The sequence below is a fragment of the Pleurodeles waltl genome, chromosome 5 (assembly GCF_031143425.1).
Source record: "Pleurodeles waltl isolate 20211129_DDA chromosome 5, aPleWal1.hap1.20221129, whole genome shotgun sequence".
Classification (NCBI taxonomy): domain Eukaryota; kingdom Metazoa; phylum Chordata; class Amphibia; order Caudata; family Salamandridae; genus Pleurodeles; species Pleurodeles waltl.
In genome coordinates, this window is record NC_090444.1 from 22,853,353 (window position 1) to 22,871,907 (window position 18,555).

Sequence of the window (18,555 nt, forward strand, 5' to 3'; positions counted from 1 at the left end):
CAGCCATCCACGACAGCTTCAACACTGCACCTCCGCCAGACCCCACCCCCGACGACTCCTCCCACGCCTGCCGCCTCACCACCTGGACCCAAGTAGACGACGCCGAAACCCTAACAACCATGAATTCTATCCACTCAGGCACTCCCACGGACCCGTGCCCACATCACGTATTCAACAAAGCCGACGCCACCATCGCCCCCAAACTCCGCAAGATCATCAACCTCTCCTTCAACTCCGCCACCTTCCCAGACAGCTGGAAGCACGCAGAAATCCAACCCCGCTTCAAGAAACCCAAGGCTGACCCCAACGATCTCAAAAACTTCCGACCGATCTCTCTCCTCCCTTTTCCAGTGAAAGTCATTGAGAAGATCGTCAACGCACAGCTCGCCCACTTCCTAGAAGTCAACTCCATCCTAGACCCCTCACAATCTGGATTCAGACGAAACCACAGCAATGATACCGCACTCCTCGCCGCCACAGATGACATCAGACAACAAATGGACAACGGCGAAACCTCAGCCCTCATCCTCCTCGACCTATCTGCCGCTTTCGACACAGTCTGCCACCGCACCCTGCTAACCCGTCTCCACGAAGCCGGCATCCAAGACAAAGCCCTCAACTGGATCTCATCCTTCCTCTCCGACAGAACCCAGAGAGTCCGACTCTCACCCTTCCGCTCCAAAGCCACCAACCTCATCTGCGGCGTCCCCCAAGGATCCTCTCTTAGCCCAACGTTGTTCAACGTATACATGGCCCCCCTCGCACGACTGGCCCGCCAACACAACCTCAGCATCATCTCCTACTCCGACGACACCCAGCTCGTCCTCTCCCTGACCAAAGATCTGCTCACCGCCAAAACCAACCTCCACGAGGGACTAAAATCCAGCGCCTCGAAACCCTGTCGGGTACATAGCGCGCTTTATAAATTCTTGATTGATTGACCGCCGCGTGAGAAGTGACCTGGCGCGTGCGTAGAACAGCCGTTGAGGAAGTAAGTTCACAGTCAGCGATGAGGTAGATTTATTTCTTCCCCTAGTGCCCCAGCAGCCTTTCACTGGAGTGATAAAAAAAAGTGAAGAATATAATCTCCAAACACGTCTGCGCGCTCCTCAAACTGCTTGTTCTCCTAGATATCTCAATATGCGAAATACGTTCTCGCGGTTATTTTTTTTCATCTACTAGTTTCCTCTCCGGAAATGTTGTGACATCTGCGAAGGCCCCGTCCTCCTCCGGCGGCTGGGAGGGAAGTCATGTCATTCTCTTATCGCCGAAAGTTGAAGCGCGCGAGGGCCCAGCACGGGCTGCGTCACGGCCCGCGGGGCGCGGAAGAGACAACCGTCGCAGGCTTCGGTTCCCACCACAGGAAGTGCGGCCGGCGAGGACAGGGCGCGGCCCGCGAGGACAGGGCGCGGCCCGCGAGGCACAGGGCGCGGCCCGCGAGGCACAGGGCGCGGCCCGCGAGGCACAGGGCGCGGCCCGCGAGGCACAGGGCGCGGCCGGCGAGGACAGGGCGCGGCGGGACAGGGCGCGGCCCGCGAGGCACAGGGCGCGGCCCGCGAGGCACAGGGCGCGGCGGGACAGGGCGCGGCCCGAGCGCGGCCTCCATTTCCTCTCAGCACCCTAGAATGGCGGACGCGGAACCGGCGCGGGCTGAGCTGGGCGAGTCTACCTCGGGGGAGCAGCGCCGCGGCCACAACGGTAACTACCGCGCGATGGTTTCATGGCGGGGCAGCGGGGGCTGCCCCAGAGTCCCGGCCGCGGCACAGGGCGCACTGGGCCCGCGCGCTCTGCTTGTATCGCACCGCCGAGCACACTAGCAAGGAAGTTAATCCGTTTACAAAATCAAAACGGCGACTCTTAACCGAGATTATTTGTAATTGTTATCGAGATTTCCAAATGAGAGCCCCTGAAGAATTATTAAGTACAACATTCTGTTCTTAGGTCGAGCGTTCGCCCGCTGTACACTTAAGTATACAACAGTGAGATCCAGCGTTCTCATTTGTTAGTTGCAGTCTGCTTCAAAACTCCCTCCTTGCTAGTGCTCAGTCCTTCCTCTTCGTCCTGCCTTTTTTCACTTTGGGAGCAGCACAAAGTACTGTGTAATTACGCTATGCCCTGTTTATCTCTTCTGTAAGGGACTTTTTTTTGGCATTTCCCTGTTTCACCTCAAAAGTGTGGGTGCTTGTTCAGTTACTCCTCCCCACCAGCTCCTCTGCAAACATAATAAAAACAGAGGGGGCCTTTTCCAGGGCCAGCTGCCTCTTGGTCTCTTCCTGCGCACCTGAAGTAAAGCGCACGCTGAATAAAACGAGAACTACAAGGTTCACACAACAGTTTCTGTAAATGCACTTCAATACATCTTCTGTGTCTTTTTCTGCGCTGCGTTACACTCCCGCTTATCACACAGCGCCACACAACAGTGAAGCACACTAACACTCTTCTGTAATTTCCACGCTATATCAAACTACGTGAACAAATATTTCCAACGTAGCAGACCTCTTTTTCAAAAAGCCTCCGAACTACATTCCAAAAGCAAAACAGGCAGCAGAGAAACTCTAGCTCCCCTCGCAGTCCTCTGTTGACATTGCTGCCCCTGTGAAGGGTTCCGCGAAACCCCACTCAGAGACCCATCCATAAGGAGGAGGAGATGGGTGAGCTCCCAAGTCAAAAAGGAAGCTCATCCTAGAGTAATTCTGAAGTCATCTGATGACTTCCACTGAGCTATTCCTGCAATTATCTGGGGAAGTCATCCAAATCCACCCTGAAGTATGTGTATAGGGCGAAATATTTAAATGAGATGACTGTAGAGTCCTCACAAGAACTACTCTAGAATGACTTCCTGATGACTTAATTTGAAAGTGTGTGATGATTGTTTACAATTCCAGGAGTACCAGCTGACAATTTGAGGATTAGTGCAGATTACTACAAAATAATTCCAGGACAAATTGAGGATTAGTGCAGATTACTACAAAATGATTCCAGGACAATTTGAGGATTAGTGCAGATTACTACAAAATGAAGCCGGGACAATTTGAGGATTAGTGCAGGTCACTACAAAATGACTCCAGGAGAATTTGAGAATGAGTGTGGATTACTCTTAGATTACTTTATGCCAACTTCAGGATGAGTGAACTCTGCTCCTTGATGATTATATGAAAACTTTGAGATAAGCGCAGAATATTGCACAATGACTATAACAAATTCAGGATAAGTGCTGATTACTTCAAGATGATTCTACGACAACCTGAAGAAGCCTTTCGGATTGCTTTAGGATGATTGTATGACAACTTCAGAATGAGCCTCGAATAATCGGAGATGACATTGTGATAGCTTCAGTATGAGTGAGGATTACTACTTGATGATGTAAAAAAAACTTCAAGATAGGTCTGAACTTTTACTCCGTGGTTCCAAACCTTTTTCTGGAGATTGTCCATGATGGCAGCCATTTCATCTCCTCAATCAGAGGTCTTCGAGGCGCACCACCACCATTGCCACTCCCACCGTTTAGCAGAACCATGTTTAACCTTTGATCTATGTCCTACGAGGAGAAGTCACCAATATTTGCCAGTTGCCTATTCTACATTCCAGGTGAAGCATAGTGTTGAGGGCAGAGTCAACGGAGGGAAAACTCAAATGGTGGAACAATTAAAAGATGATAAATAGCATGCATGGATGAAGGTCTAATAGGAGGTGAGTGTTTTGTTTATGAGGAGCCATAAGAACATGTGTGCCAAGCAATAATACATGGCAAGATGTGAACAGTTGAGGGCAAGGTGTCTGCAGATGATCGCCTGACGGAACATGTGAGTGGCAAAGTGTTTGCAGGTGATTGCTGGGAGTGGGGGAAGCTGTGAGCGTCTGAGTCACTCTGGGTCAAATATTGACGATGATCAAATTTGGGAGAAAATTGTTATGCATCCATTATTGAACAGTTGAGGGAAAAGTGCTGAGTGGGTTGTCCAACTTTAGCAGGATAGTGACTGAGGGCAGAGGAAGATGTGAGTGATTGTCTTTAGGAAAGTGGATGTGGTAGGCTATGAGTGGCCGACTGTTTACAAGCAAAACAGTCTTAGGAAGGAAAGTTGTGCATGATGACTTGCTAGATGAGAGATGCTGTAAATGGCTGCACAATTAACGGCACTGAAGCTGTAAATATGTAGCTTTATGTATGAGAGAATATGCAGATAAGAAGACCTGTGACTGGGATAAGTGACACATTACCTATAGGAGAAGTAGTGTGTTTGTGGCTAAGGGAGTACACTGGAACATTCTGGATACTATGAATGACAGAATATCCTTAGGTGAGCGTTTGAGTGCAAGAGAAGCTATAAGCAAATGGCTGCTTGTAGGCAGGTGACTGAGACACAAGAAGCTCCACTTGTGGCAAAGTGTCAGTTGGTTGAGCAGTTTATGGCAAATGGTTCAGTAAGTGAACAATTCAGGCTGAGGGAAGCTTTAAGGGTCCTGTTATAGATGGTGGAAACTGTGAGCAGATGAACTGCTGCAAGGGAGATAAGCAGCAAGAAGGTGGGTTACTGATGTCAGGAGAAACTATTTGAAAGCCTCTACGGAGGTGATAAGAGATCAGGTGACTACATGCTAGTAACTCATTCTGGCCCTGTTGTTTGCTTGGATGGGAAACAAGAGCTCGTGTTTACCGAGGGATGGAAACCCGAAACCTGTTTTGTGTGCCAAGATATGACAGGGCCTGTATTGTACCTCAGAGGTGGGAGCCCAGCACCCATATTTCAAGGGCAGGAATCCAGTGATCGTCTCTCAGGAGCAGGAGATTTGAGGCCAGGGCATGTGTGGTGTACCAGTGGGTGTGCTGGGAAAGAGCTCAGGGCCAGAGTTCTGTGTCTGATGTGGGAGTACAGGGCCTGTATGTGTACTGCAGTAGAAGTCTAGGGACTGTTTTATTTGCCAGACGGTGCAAGTTCAGGGCCTTTGTTGTGTGCTTGAGTGTGAATCCAGGGCCTGTGTTATGGACCAGGGTGGGAGTTCAGGACCTGTGTTGGGTGCTGGGTGTGAGTCCAAGGCCTGTGGTTGAATAATGGGGTAGGAGTTTAGGGCCTCCATGTAGGGATTGAAGTCCAAAACCTCCATGCATACAGAAGGGCAGGAGTCCACAGTCTGTGCTGTGTTGGGTGTATGCTAATTGCCTGTGATGAGTATTAGGGTTGGAGTCTAGTTCATGATTGTTGGGATGAGTCCATGCCCTGAACTGCTGAGTTCGGAGTCCAGGGCGTGTAAGTCAGGGTGGGAATCCTGTGCCCTTCAGTCAGAGGAAGAGCATTTAAATCCAGGACCTGTGTTAACTGCAGGAGTGGGAGCCAAGGGCATGTGTTGTCTGCTGGAATGGTAGTGTATCAGCAGCAGTGTATCAAGGAAAGGATGCTGAAGTCCAGGGCAGGCGTGGTCTGCTCTGGAGTACGAGGGATGGGGTTGGTAAGGAAATGGGGCAGTCAACGGCCTGCATTGTCTGATGAGGGGTCGGAGTCCAGGATCTGTGCAGTGTGCTGAGGGAAAAGACTTCAGGACTTGTGTATGCGAGGAGTGTGACTACAGGGACTGTGATGTGTCTATGGCATGGAAGAACAAAGCCGACAGTTTCTACTCTACACATAGTTTCTACTCAATACATAATTAGGAAAACATCTCAGGTTTTACCGGGGGATGCAGCTGTAATGTTGGCATCTATTCATGTAATAATTTGCATATTCTTGTCATTCTTGAAGATATCTCTGGCAGTTATTTTGCTGTCAGGGACAGGTTTCACCATTACCAGCAGAAAAATATGCCAACAGGTCTCAACATTACCAGGCCAAGACGTAAATATGCCAATATGGGTAGACGATAATAGTATTTAAAGCTCAGCCGTTTCCACTGTATTTGGTAGTTCTCTTCTGGGCCTAGAATACTGCTTAAAGTGTCCAGGCTTGGCTACCTGTGGCTGGGGTTATCATGAACAATTCAAGTAAATGTTGCTCATGATCACACCTCTGACTTTCTTGTAGTAGGAAAGCAGGTAGTCCTTTATCAGTACAGCTGCCCGCTGCCATTTCTCCCGTCACTCGCAGAAGTGGTATCACCTGAGCTGACTTGTGGCATGGCATAACTTATCACATGATTATGCTCCACCTACATACCGACATTTTAAGAGGAAAGAGGGAGAAAGTGAAAATCTCTCATCTGAATTGGGTCTGTTGGCACTTATGATCTAGTCCCATTTAAGACGCCTTTGTAAACAATGTTTTTTTGCTGATTGGAAAGTGTTGCTTCCTATTAAAAAAAGCATTGGCAATGCCAATAGGCCTCCCCTATGCGAGAACTATTGATTTTAGCAATGTGCTGTAGCCTTTATATACACTAGTGTGGCTGCTGTTGAGCATGACTAAATGTTTGTGGCGTGGGATGGGGAAGATTGCGGTAGAGTGGAATGGGGTACATTGGGGTAGCGTGGAGTGGGGTAGATTGGAAAGGGGTAAATTAGAGTGGGGGTGTTGGGCAGATCAAAGTATTAGATAGGAGTGAAGTAAGTTGACTTGCAGTAGCTTTGGGTGGAGTAGGGTAGATTAGAGTGGGGTGGAAAGGGTTAGATTCAGGAAGAGTGGAGTGGAGTGGGGTGGACTGGATGGGATAGATTGGAATCGGGTAGTTTGGTGTGGAGTAGGGTAGGGTAAATTGGAGTGGGGTCGATTGGGTTAGATTGGATGCAGTGGAGCAGATTTGGGTAGCATGTGGTAGAGTGAAGTAAAGTGGTGTGCGGTAGATTGGGTTGGTCGGAATGGAGTGTGGTAAATTGGGGTGGAGTTGGATAGATTGGAGTCGAGACTGGAGTGGAATGAAAGACTGAGGGAAGAGTAGTGTCGTGGAGTGGTGTAGATTAGGGTGGAGTGGGGTAGACTGGGTGGATTAGATTAGGGTAGATTGGAGTGGAGTGAGGTACACTGAAGAGGAATGAGTGGAGCAGGTTGGATTGGAGCAGAGTGGAGTGGGATATACTGCAATGGAGTGGGGTATTTCTGGGAAGAATGGAGTGAGGTGGAGAGGGTTAGATTGCAGTGGAGTAGATTAAGGTGAAGTGGGGTAGATTGAAGTGGGGCAGATTGGACGGTTAGACTGGAGCAGGGTAGTCTGGGGTAGAGTAGGGTAGTTTTGAGTAGGGTAAGTTGGAGTGGGATGATTGGGTTAGATCGGACTGGAGTGGGGTAGATTTGGGTAGCATGGGGTAGAGTGAAGAAAAGAGAAGTGGGGTAGACTGGAATGAAGTGTGGTAGAGTGGGTGGGGTAGATTAGGTCGATTGGAGTGAAGTGGAGAGGGGTAGATTTGGATAGAGTAGAGTGTAGTAGGTGGTGTTGTCTGGTACACTTTGACCTATAAACGACTGGCAGTGGGCACAAAGAAGGGAATATCTGGTAACATGACAGGTTCAGCAGTCCCCTTCGGCCCAGAATAACAACCTTAACCCACTCGTCAACTTGTTGCCATGTGTTAGCAGAAATGCATACACTTAAAGTATATCACAAATTTTCCCTTTATTTTCTACTCTGTGAATGCCATGAAAATGCCCTTAAGTGTTGCAGCTGAAGTGGATATGTTGATGTAAGATTTTAATAAAGTGTCTACAGCAATGTTACAGATGCTTTGTGTTACTCTATGCTATTACTGGCATATTGTAATCCTACATCTGTCTGTAGCATGTCTTGGTTTTCAGTACTGAAAATCTGGTAAGCATAGGTAAGGGAATCATTGTGCTGGCTAATGGATAGCTAGTTTGCCACATAGCCCTTTTTTTACTGGCAGGACCATTATTTTGGAGATGTAGGACTACAACATGTCAGTACTAACGTATTACAAAAATTAGGAAGATAACCTACATTTAGTATTTTCCCTTCATCAGTACATACTTTAAACTGTATCATAAGAAGAAATCACTTAAATATGTTTTTTAGAGCTACCTTAATGCCCTCTCTGATAATAAAAGTAAACAAAGGCAGAAAAAGCAGTACTAAAAACGAATTCAGACACTTTTATACAAAGTTTTATTTCTTTATCATGTTGGAGGCTTCGCAGGATCTTAAAACATGAACAAAGGGCCGGTATTTGTCTCTAGGAAAGTGACCTTATGAGTAGGTGTCAGCAAATCTGGATTGGGGTGCATCAAGCTAGGTAGTGACGTAATGCTGGCTAGGGAGGTGCATGTGTGGGTCATAAGGCTTTTCTAGATGTCCGTGTTATCTGGGCAGAACGATGGTGTTGGATCCAGTGCAAGAGATACGCACGCCCTCGTGCCAGCAAGTTCTGCCTTTTTTACAGGGACACTTTGCATTCTGGGACTTGTAGGATGCACCTAGAAATTCCAATATGCAAAGTACTTTTGTATAAAAACCTGGACTGGCTGTGCTGATGGGGGGAAAAAAGCCCAGAGCAGCTGAAGGTGTCACACATGTGCCCACTTGTGCCAGCATGGACCTGCATACCTTTCACACTGGCCAAAGCCAAGCGCTTCCTCCCCTATGCTGCATGGCACCTCTGCCCTGAAGAGCTCTCCGCTAGTCTCCCTCTGTCCCTCGGGGGGGGGCTGGCATCTGTCTGCCTCCTCGTGTCTCTCAGGCTGCTGTGGGCCTCCATGTTTCACGGAGCTCAGAATCTGTGTCACCAGGCACTGCAATGCTTCGTTGAAAATGTTCATGCTCGATCTCAACTGAAGAGTAAACTTCATTCATGGAAAGGAAGCCTGGGCTATACCAGCAGCCTCCTCAATGAGGGGGGGAGTGTTCCATTAATTGTAAACTTAGAATGGGGCACCAGCACACTCATAATGCTTAATTATTTGTGCTTTGGTGTAGATGCTGCACATTTATCAGGAAGCGCTGTTGCTTTCTATTTTTGAGCCTATTTCACACTCTATTTCTCGGACAATTTCCTAATTTTAAATATCTTTTGCGATATGCTGGGATCGCAGTATAAGATGGCATGCTTATTCACCACAAATACGCTCATTTTGTTTGTTTCAAATTCAAAGTGACCTGCAGACACACACATCACCGCAGCAGGCACTGTCTTCGTAATCTGCTAGTCATTTATGTCAACAAGCTACATTTAGGTAGGAGACTAGTGATTTTTACAGCAAGTTATAGCACTAATTTAACTTTCTACTGCTTAAAACTATTTGACTTAAATTCTAGTTTAGGAGAAAATTCATGACATAATTATTTGTTGGTAGATAACATTTAGAATGTGCACTACTTAATATTCATAATTTTAACTGAAAAATCTTTATATTTTCTGTAGTGCTGGGATCCCTTATGTTTCAATGTGTGTTATCATGTCTAAACAATGACAGGCGCAGAACGTGCCGCACAGTTTTGCATCATTTGCCATTACATTATATATTTATCCTTGCTACATAGTGTAGTACTCCATAGACCATTTCAGTGGCACCTATAAAAAGCATCACTGTCCAAAGGTTCTCATTTAGCCACTTTGTGCAGTGGAAAATAAGAGTCATCGCCATGCTGAGATCCAAACAAGAAGCCTGCAGTTATTCAGTTCACTGCAGCAGGCAATCAGCCTACTGAGCTAGCCTAGAACAACTTGGTAATCACTTAGAGAATGGTTGGCACAATTTTCATTGACATACGAAAAAACGATCTTCTAAAAGAGCTTCATCCTCACTTAAAATCGGGTGCTAACACAATTTGAAACCAAATTTGAAAACACAGGTTTCCTTCAAAGTGTGCATACAAGCCAATAAATCGATTAACCTTACACATCGATTTCTGAAGCATATTTCATGCTTATTTGCATCTAGTGTAAAACGTATATACCATCTAATTGGTTTTCAATTTGAAATAATCCACAAATAATTCTGAAACCATGCCACAGGTTAAAACTTTCTAACAAAAGTGAAAACAGAATGATAGTCATGGTCCTGAGGTAATCCTTGACATCCTTAAATCATCAGGAAGCATTTCCATTTGTTAGTACTTGGGAAGTAATCTACTAGTCTGTTTTTATAATAGCCTCAAATCCTCAAGAACCATCCCTTCTCATGGTGTAATCAGATACTCATTTCAAATCATCAGCAATAATCCCATCTTGTGAAATCATCAGATACTCATTTTTGAGTCATCCTGAAACCATCTAAAACAACCCTAGCTTGCCAAGTAATCGGACAGTCATTTTCAAGGCATCCTCAAATCATCCAGCACACATTTCTAAACTCTGCTGATGACTTCAAGAGCTTGATGATGTCGGATGATGAGAAAATGACTTCTAAGATAGTTTGATGATCATCCAATTACTCTGGGATGGCTTCTAAAGTAATCCTGTATGACATGGGCTGCGCAGTCCATTTCAATCACTGTTAAAAGTGAAAGCCACGCGTGACGGACAAAGCGGAGGTCAAAGCGCGCAGAGCACCGCACACAGCGCCCTGACCCGTACTGCCATCCTCAGGAGGCTGGTGAGTATCTGAGAACTCCTCCTGGGGGCAGCAGGCATCAGCGGCGGGGTCTCAGCCTTCGCACCCATCACCAATGCAGCTTAGTGACGTTTGCCTTCACCTGACTGCCCTCTGAGAGGGCGTTCTTTATTAGCCCTTGTCTGCTCCATGATTCTCATCTGGTTAGGGAACCGCCATGCAGCTGGAGCTGGCCCTGTCTCCACCTACAATTTGAGTTTAACTTTACAGAGATCATGCAGCAAAACCCACTCTTGGGATGTTTATTACCTTTGTTACGTTGCATGTTGATTGCAGTGTCGCTGAAATGTTATCATTATATGATGTTTGTTTAGACACTGTTGAAAGAGGAATGATTGTGGATAGGGTAGAATGGACAGATCACCGATTTCTGCACCAAGACATAGGTTGCTAATGAACGACGTGGCATTTTATCTAATCTGTTTTCATTGGCAAGTTTTTTATTCTATTGATCAGATTTCCTCTGTTTCTTAAATAGCACCTCACTGTAGCGTATCATCTGCTTATTGTACATCTTCTCCATCCCTCTGACCCAGCCTCCTCCCTCCATTCATCTTTTTCGACCCACCGTATACCGGCCCCCTCTTTATGTGCTCTTAACCTTGCCCATGTCACGCCCATCAGATTGGTTGGTTCGTGGGCTCGTTTGTTTAGCTGAAGTCATTAAGCACGTCACAGTGTGGTGTGCATACGGACAGTCGGACCCAGGCAGAACTTTGTCAGGCCTGTGATGTCAGCAGCCCTTCACTGAGGGAGCAGAGCTGAGGCTAAACATGCATTCACGGGCAAATAATAGGTGTTTACATGCGCACGAGTTGAAAAACTTTTTCCTCCTACCATAATCGCACTTCCCACGACGTAAAGAAACACTCTGAAGAAGCAGATGTTAAACTGTCATTTTGACTTTTCTTTCCTTTGGTATTTTCCTGTATAGAGTGCTATTTCTAAGTATACATTGTATGTTTACAAGCTGTGTAACGTTTTCTGCATTCAAACAGGATGTAGCCGACGTGATACTAAACAGACATAATTAAAATTTTATCACAGCTTATTAGCATCTTTCCAACTTTCCATTACTGTATGGCCCACGTGAAACAATTTGCCCAAGATCACACAGAGAGACAAGGCACAAACAGGTTGCTGGAGACTCTAACATCCTGCTCCTGAAGTGCTGTATCTTAATGGCAGGAACTCACCTCGCCCCAAGACAGGCTACAGTCGAGAACAAGAAATGCTAACTCGTCAAGCCAAACGTTTGTAAAAGCAGATATTTCAGCGCTTTTAGGATAATTAATGCATAATGTAGGAGTAAAGCTCGTTCGCTATTAAGGCGTACCCAGCGCCGCACTTTCGACTCCCACCACAGCACCTCCAGGGCTCCCTAGGCTCCATCTGCGACTAGTTGGAGACCGCAGTGTCCGCTAAGAGCCGGCAGGCACCGGGCTCATCACCCTGGCTTAGCCACTGCACCAAGGATGCTACCAGCCACATGTCACAGTCAGACATTAGGGCATCAGAAGGGAACCTCCAGCGCAGATTAACAGCTGGATGTAAACAAAAGGTGTCTCAACTTTGGCCAATGCGCAAGTGCAACTTTCAAGTCGCAAGCTCTTTCCACGAACTGGTGGAGGCAGCTCAGCCGTTTCACGGCTGAGCTCGATAACATGATCATTCTGCAATTAGACCCTTTTTGGACCAACATTTTTTAGCAGTATTTGATAAAGCAATAAATATAACTTTGGAGGCCGCATGGTCCAGGTAACTGCCAGGACTGAATATCCACCTTGCACGGGATGTAGCTTGCAAGCTGCAAGATGCAGCGGCCTTAAGCCAAGTACACGCCTGCACCGGTGAGTAGTAAATGCTTTTGTTTAAAAGCATTGACCAGGAAGTGCCCCTTTTATTTCACTCAGTCCAGCACGCGCTGTCTCACGACTGTTGTAATCTACTTCTATGTGTATATGGTTGTGGAATATAAATAAATATAATAAATAATGGCAATATTTTCATTTTGTGATGCAGATAGAGGAAGAAGATGAATTGAAGTGCTTTAGTTAGAAGCAGGGCCACTGGAATTATGTGGCAGAGAGGACAAAATTATGCAGTAGGGTTGACCAATTTATGTTGCAAGAAAAGTCCAGTTATACATTTACAACGCCAATAGCTCTAACTCAAACAAATCCGAGACCTATTGCATTGCAAATACTTGTCTAATGATTGTTACACTAACTGCAGATTCATTTGTCTACAGCGGTCCCTCCTTTCCTTATATGGCAGCGGGCTTTGCAGAAATGCACGGCAACCTCTCATTTCTTTTGTGTTGAGGCTAGATTTACACGAATCACATCTGCAACAAAAATCGTCAATAAAGCCCCACAGTTATTGACCATATTTCGACCATTGTGTGAAACCGCACAGTTCATGGTAGCGGAGTTTACTAAAGTATGGTGAGTTAATGTGTTCCCCATTTTCATTGTCCACAATCCTAATCACAAAAGATTAACCGGTATGGGAAAACTGTCTTCCTTGGTTTCCTGCTAATGTGTATGCTAACTGACGGACAGCAGTGTTATATTTTTAACAATTACGTTCAAATGTATACCTTTGAACCGTGAGTTTTCACTTTGCTAGGTTAATAGCATGTTTCTTACTGCATATTTTGGAGCGTTGCTCGGCCCAGTTTTCTATTTATTACCATGTACTAAGCCAAAAAGTTTTATAGTCCTACTGTCGATCCAAATCTAGCATGTTCTGATTTTATAACCTTGAAACCCTGGGACTCTTCGTGGGTCTTGCCTATAATAATGAAGGACATTTTTTTACGGGCGAGAACAAAGTGCTCCAACCATGCCACGTCAGTCACTTACATTGGTTCGTGGGCTTGCCTTTTAAAATCCACTTGCTTTAATTTGTGAAAGGCATGCATACGTCATAGTGTTAAGCCCACCTACACAGCACCGGTAAACTACCAAAAACATATGAGGCTCGATGTTTTCAGCCTGGAGTCCGGACTACTTTATCTGTTTATTTTCCACACAGCACGATCACGCTGCATTTTACATAGCGAGATCGCTCTGCGTCTTTTTTTGCTAATAGCTCTAACTCAAACAAATGCGAGACCCGTTGCATTGAAAATGCTTGTTGATTTGTAGCTTACACACACTGAAGGCCAATTGCTTACAGTGGATAATACTTTTTAGGGTCGAGCATGTGCTTGCGTATCGCTTGCAAGACGCTTTAGTAGTTAGAAAAGGGCTCGAAGCCCTGTCCATGTCACGTCAGTGTCTTTCATTGGTTCGTGGTCTTGCCTTTTAAAATCTGCTTGCTTTCTTTAATGCAAGGCATGTATATGTCATGCCTTTTCCAGTGGTTAGCCCTCCTCGAGCGCAGTTTTCCGTCCGGTTTGTGGACTACTTTTTATCTTTTTTCGCAGCGCGATCTCGCTTGGCAGAACTCGAGCGCTTTGCATGATATCGACCCTGTTACATAGTTAATTGCACTTTTGCCGATAGGTTTCACTCCGAGTGAAAGGTAGCAGCGCAATCGCACTTTTTTTTTTTCTTTTTCATTTAATGTGGCAAGAAAAGTCAGGTTGGGAGTTTACAACTTCTAATAGCTCTAACTCTGAGAAATGCGAGACCCGTTGCGTTGCAAATGCTTGTTTTTTCTTGTGTAGCTCTCACCTGAAGAGGAGGAAAAATGCAGAGTCCGAGGAGAGCAGAGCAAACTGGTGCAGAGAAGCAAGAGATAAACTCCAGGCACTACGTACGGCGCACATATACTCTCCATGCCACGGAAGCTTACACTGGACTTTTCAAGAGTTATAGACCCGTAGAGTTTAATACTGTCAGGGGACCACAACAACCTTAGAGCCCACCACAGCGGACGACTAGTCTGCTTGCTTATGGTCCTGAAGCAGGCTGTTAAACTTGGCATCGTGGGCGTGGTCTTCCCTAACCTTTTGCCTCTCTTTCCCAGGTTGTTGATGTGTGCTGGACTGTTTTACCTGTTTTTGTTACTCCGGCCACTTTACCACTGCTAACCAGTGCTAAAGTACAAGTGGTCCTGTGTAAAATGTGTATGTAATTGGCTTTCCATGATTGGCATATTTGATTTACTGGTAAGGCCCTAATACAGTGCACTAGAGGTCCCTAGGGCCTGTAAAGCAAATGCTACTAGTGGGCCTGCAGCACTGGTTGTGCCACCCACATAAGTAGCTCTGTAAACATGGCTCATACCTGCCACTGCAGTGTCTGTGTGTGCAGTTTTAACTGCCAACTCGACTTGGCAAATGTACCAGGTTTCCAGGCCGAAACGTCCCCTTTTAAAACATGTAAGCCACCCTTAACTTAGACCCTAGTTAGCCCCTTGGGCAGGTTTCACTGTATGTTAAAGGTGGGACATGTACTGATATATTTTACATGTCCTGACAGTGAAATACTGCCAAATTTGGTTTTCACTGGTGCAAGGCCTATCTCTTTCATAGGTTACCATGGGGGCTGCCTTTAAATATTATTAAAGTGTAGATTCCGTTTGGGAGCAGATGGACATCCGGAATTTGGAGTCTCTGAACTCACAACTTAAAAACACATCTTTTAGTGAAGTTGGTTTTTAGATTGGGTGTTTGAAAATGCCGCTTTTAGAAAGTAGGCATTTTCTTGCCTAAACCATTCTGTGGCTCTGCCTGTTTGTGGATTCCCTGTCTGGGTCAGTTGAGCTGCTTGCACCTCTCTGTAGACAATGATACAAAGGGAGCTGGGGTGTAGCTTGCATATCCTGATGCACCATCTGTGCTGGGAGGGAGGGGAGGAGTGGTCACTCACACCTGAAAGGACTGTGCCTGCCCTCACACAATGCAGTCTCCAACCCCCTGGTATGTCTGGGGCCTGGCCTCGGCAAGGCAGGATCCTGAAAAAAACAGAGACTTCTCTTTGAAGTAGGCCTACTTCAAAGGCAGAAAGGGGCATAAGAACCACCCCCAAAACCCCTGAAGATTAGATCACTTCTGGAATCGAGAGGAACCTCTGCCAAGGAGAAGAGCTGAGGAGAAGCGCTGCCCCTGCCTGTGACTGAGCTTTTTTGGGCTATTCTGCAGTTGCTGCTTCTGCCTCAGAAAGGTAACAAAGCTTGGACGTTGTTGTGCATTCCTGCTTGAGAAGGGTATCCCAGCGATTGAACTGAGCTTGCCTCCTGTTGTTGAAGTCTCAAGACCATGAAAGGCTTCCCCTGCCAGCACCTGGACTCTCTGAGACTCCTGCCCTGCCAAGTGGTACCCTATCCAGTTCCTGGGCCGTTGAAAGGTAAAGTTGGCAGACAAGAACTGAAAATGAACGCACAGACTGCCGTGTGGGGAAATTTTCGATGCTCCTTCCGTGACGCGACTAATAAACAACGCGCCACCGCCTTCACGGCTGAAATCAACGCTCCACCTACATCGCGGCTGGAAGATCGACGCAACGCGGCTGGAGAAACAATGCACAACGCCTGCTAACGGAGGCTGATAACGACACAAACCCCACGCAGTGTGGGTTTCTGAAACTGTGCGACTGGATTTTCCACGCATCGTCCCTGGGCGTCAAAGTCAACCCGACTGCACGTATCTGAGGTGCCCCGTCTGGAAATCGACACATCACTCTCTTGCGGGAGAAAAACATTGCATCACCAACCCGAACAGAGAAGGAAACGACTCATGGGCTCACTTGCAAGTAAGGAATCAACGCATCGCTACCCTTTTCTGACACACGCCCGCCCGCGCGGCTTCATTTTTACGCTAACCAGGTTTTTTGTGCAACAACAGCATTCTCACTGTTTTCTAAGGACTAAGGCATATTTAGACTTTTTGGTGCAAAACTGCACTAATGCAGTTTTGCATCAAAAAGTTTTCCACTGGCTAGCACCGTTGAATGGCGCCAGACGGGGACCATATTTATGGGATGGTGCAAAGGGTGGGCTAGCGTAAAAAAAACCAATTACATTATCCGGGTGGGGGTGGCGGTATGGGAGAAGGGGGTTTTGCACCAATGAATGACTTTAGGCAGGTTAGAATTAAAAAAAATAAAATGACTCTAACCTGCCTAGAGTCGTTTTCTGACGCAAAATCATCCATACCACATGACTCTTTTCTTAGAAAAGACAGGAGTCATGCCCACAACCCCAAAGGCCAGCACAGGGGACCAGGGTCCCCTGGGCTTGGCCATTGCACCCAGTGGCATGTAGGGGCCCCATTTCAAGTCCCCCAATGACACCTAAAAAAAATATTAAAAAATACTTACCTGTACTTACCTATACTTACCTTGGATGAGTTTCCCCCATCCTCCGCTGTCCCTCTGGTGTGCTTGGGTGTGTTCCTGGGGCCTCGGGAGGGCACCTGTGGGCTTATTCCATGGTGTTCCACCATGGAAATATGCCCACAGGTCCCCTAATACCTGCTCTGACCCATGCTTGCTTTGCACCATTATTTGACCCCTTTTCCCCCCTTCCGTGATTTTAGCACAGGGTGATAAATATGGCGCTAAGGCCATAGAGTCATATTGTGCACAGGAATGCCTACCTTCCATCTCATTGATGCAAGGTAGGTTTCCACGTCCAACAAATGACTTTCACTCCATATCTTTGGCGCTAGATGGTTCTAGTGCCAAAGTATAAATATGGAGTTCGTTTTGCACCGAATTTGCGTTGAAAAAAAACAAAAACAAAAAACGTAAATTCAGCCCAAAACAAGTATAAATGTGCTCCTAATTCTTTTGAAAATTCATAACTTTGCTTGTTTATGTTGGATATTTGTCGTTGTGGTCTTGTTTTGTTTAGATAAATATTCCCTATTTGTCTAAACCTGTTTTGTGTCATTTTGTAGTCTTGTCACTGAGTTACTCTGTGTGTTAATACAAATACTTTACACATTGCTTCTGAAGTTAAGCCTGGCTCCTCATGCCAAGCTACCCAGGGGGTGAGCAGGCGTTAACTGAGGGTGATTGTTCTTTACCCTGACTAGAGTGAGGGTCCTTGTTTGGACAGAGGGGTAACCTGACTGCCAGCCAAAGACCCCATTTCTAACACAGGCCGTATGAGAGAGTGAGAGGGCTTTTAAGAACCACAATAGCCCGAGGTAGAAGAGCTATAAGGACATTCAACCCACTGATGGTAAAATGTTCTGAGTTAAAAAGAGAGAAACATAGACAAACATTGGAATGTTGGAGCCAGGAAGTGTACACCATGGTTAGCCCCGGGCCTCTTCATTGTCTTCAGTGGAGCTCGCAACATTCCTAAGTACTAATAACCATTAACTTGATGTGAGTAATAACGGGTGGGTTGGTTGTATTATAGGTTTTGGGGCCAGTCCCTTGCTGAGTTTATGGCTGCTTCACATCCCTCCTTATGAGCTGTGTTGTGCAGGACACCTTCCATGCTGCATCTCCTCTCTGGCAGGTGCACAAGAACCTCAAAGCCCCCTTCTAAGGGAGAGCCTGCCAGCTGTGAGAGGCATCCCAGTGTTGTCCCTAGATATAAGACATAGGGGTAGTCTAGGTGCCTGGGCTATTCAGAGGAGGAATCATTCACCACACGTCTCCAAAGCATGGCTGACTTCACCCTCTCAGGGTCAAGAATGTTTTTGTATCTAGAATGGTAATCAAATGGACCCCGGTACCCATACCAAGTGTCCCCTCGCAACCTTTGCACCTCATCTTAGAGGTGAGCTCACTATAGCAGGCAAGGAGGGGAGAGGTGCATGTGGGGCAGTGGATGGGGCAAAATGTACCACTGGTTTCTTTTAGCAGTCACATGCGGTGTGTGGATGTTGTTGGTAGCCAAGGATGAAGGTCCAGTACAGCGCAGCACATTCTTCTGAAGGTCCTATGTGACTAACTTTGGGGCAGAGCAGTATTGTCTCTTCTAATGTGAACAGACTTGCCAGTATCACTGCCCCCCCCCCCAAAAAAAAGTCACTGAAACATTTGCAGACTTGATTGGTACCATGAGGTGCCACAACATCAACTACAGCAAGAAACACGCTGCTGAAATAACAATTTAATCTGGGTCATCCCTTGTTAGATATGCCTGCATTTGT

General features: G+C 46.4%; 1 protein-coding gene across 1 annotated transcript in view; it reads left to right on the forward strand.

The window, feature by feature from the left end:
* Positions 1-1,572: 1,572 nt before the first annotated feature.
* Positions 1,573-18,555, forward strand: part of LOC138297191 (uncharacterized) — a 270,414-nt gene continuing 253,431 nt past the window's right edge. Inside the window, exon 1 of the mRNA XM_069236682.1 lies at positions 1,573-1,698. Within this exon, the coding sequence (XP_069092783.1) occupies positions 1,626-1,698 (73 nt within the window). The 5' untranslated portion in view covers positions 1,573-1,625. The remainder of the gene's footprint in view (positions 1,699-18,555) is intronic.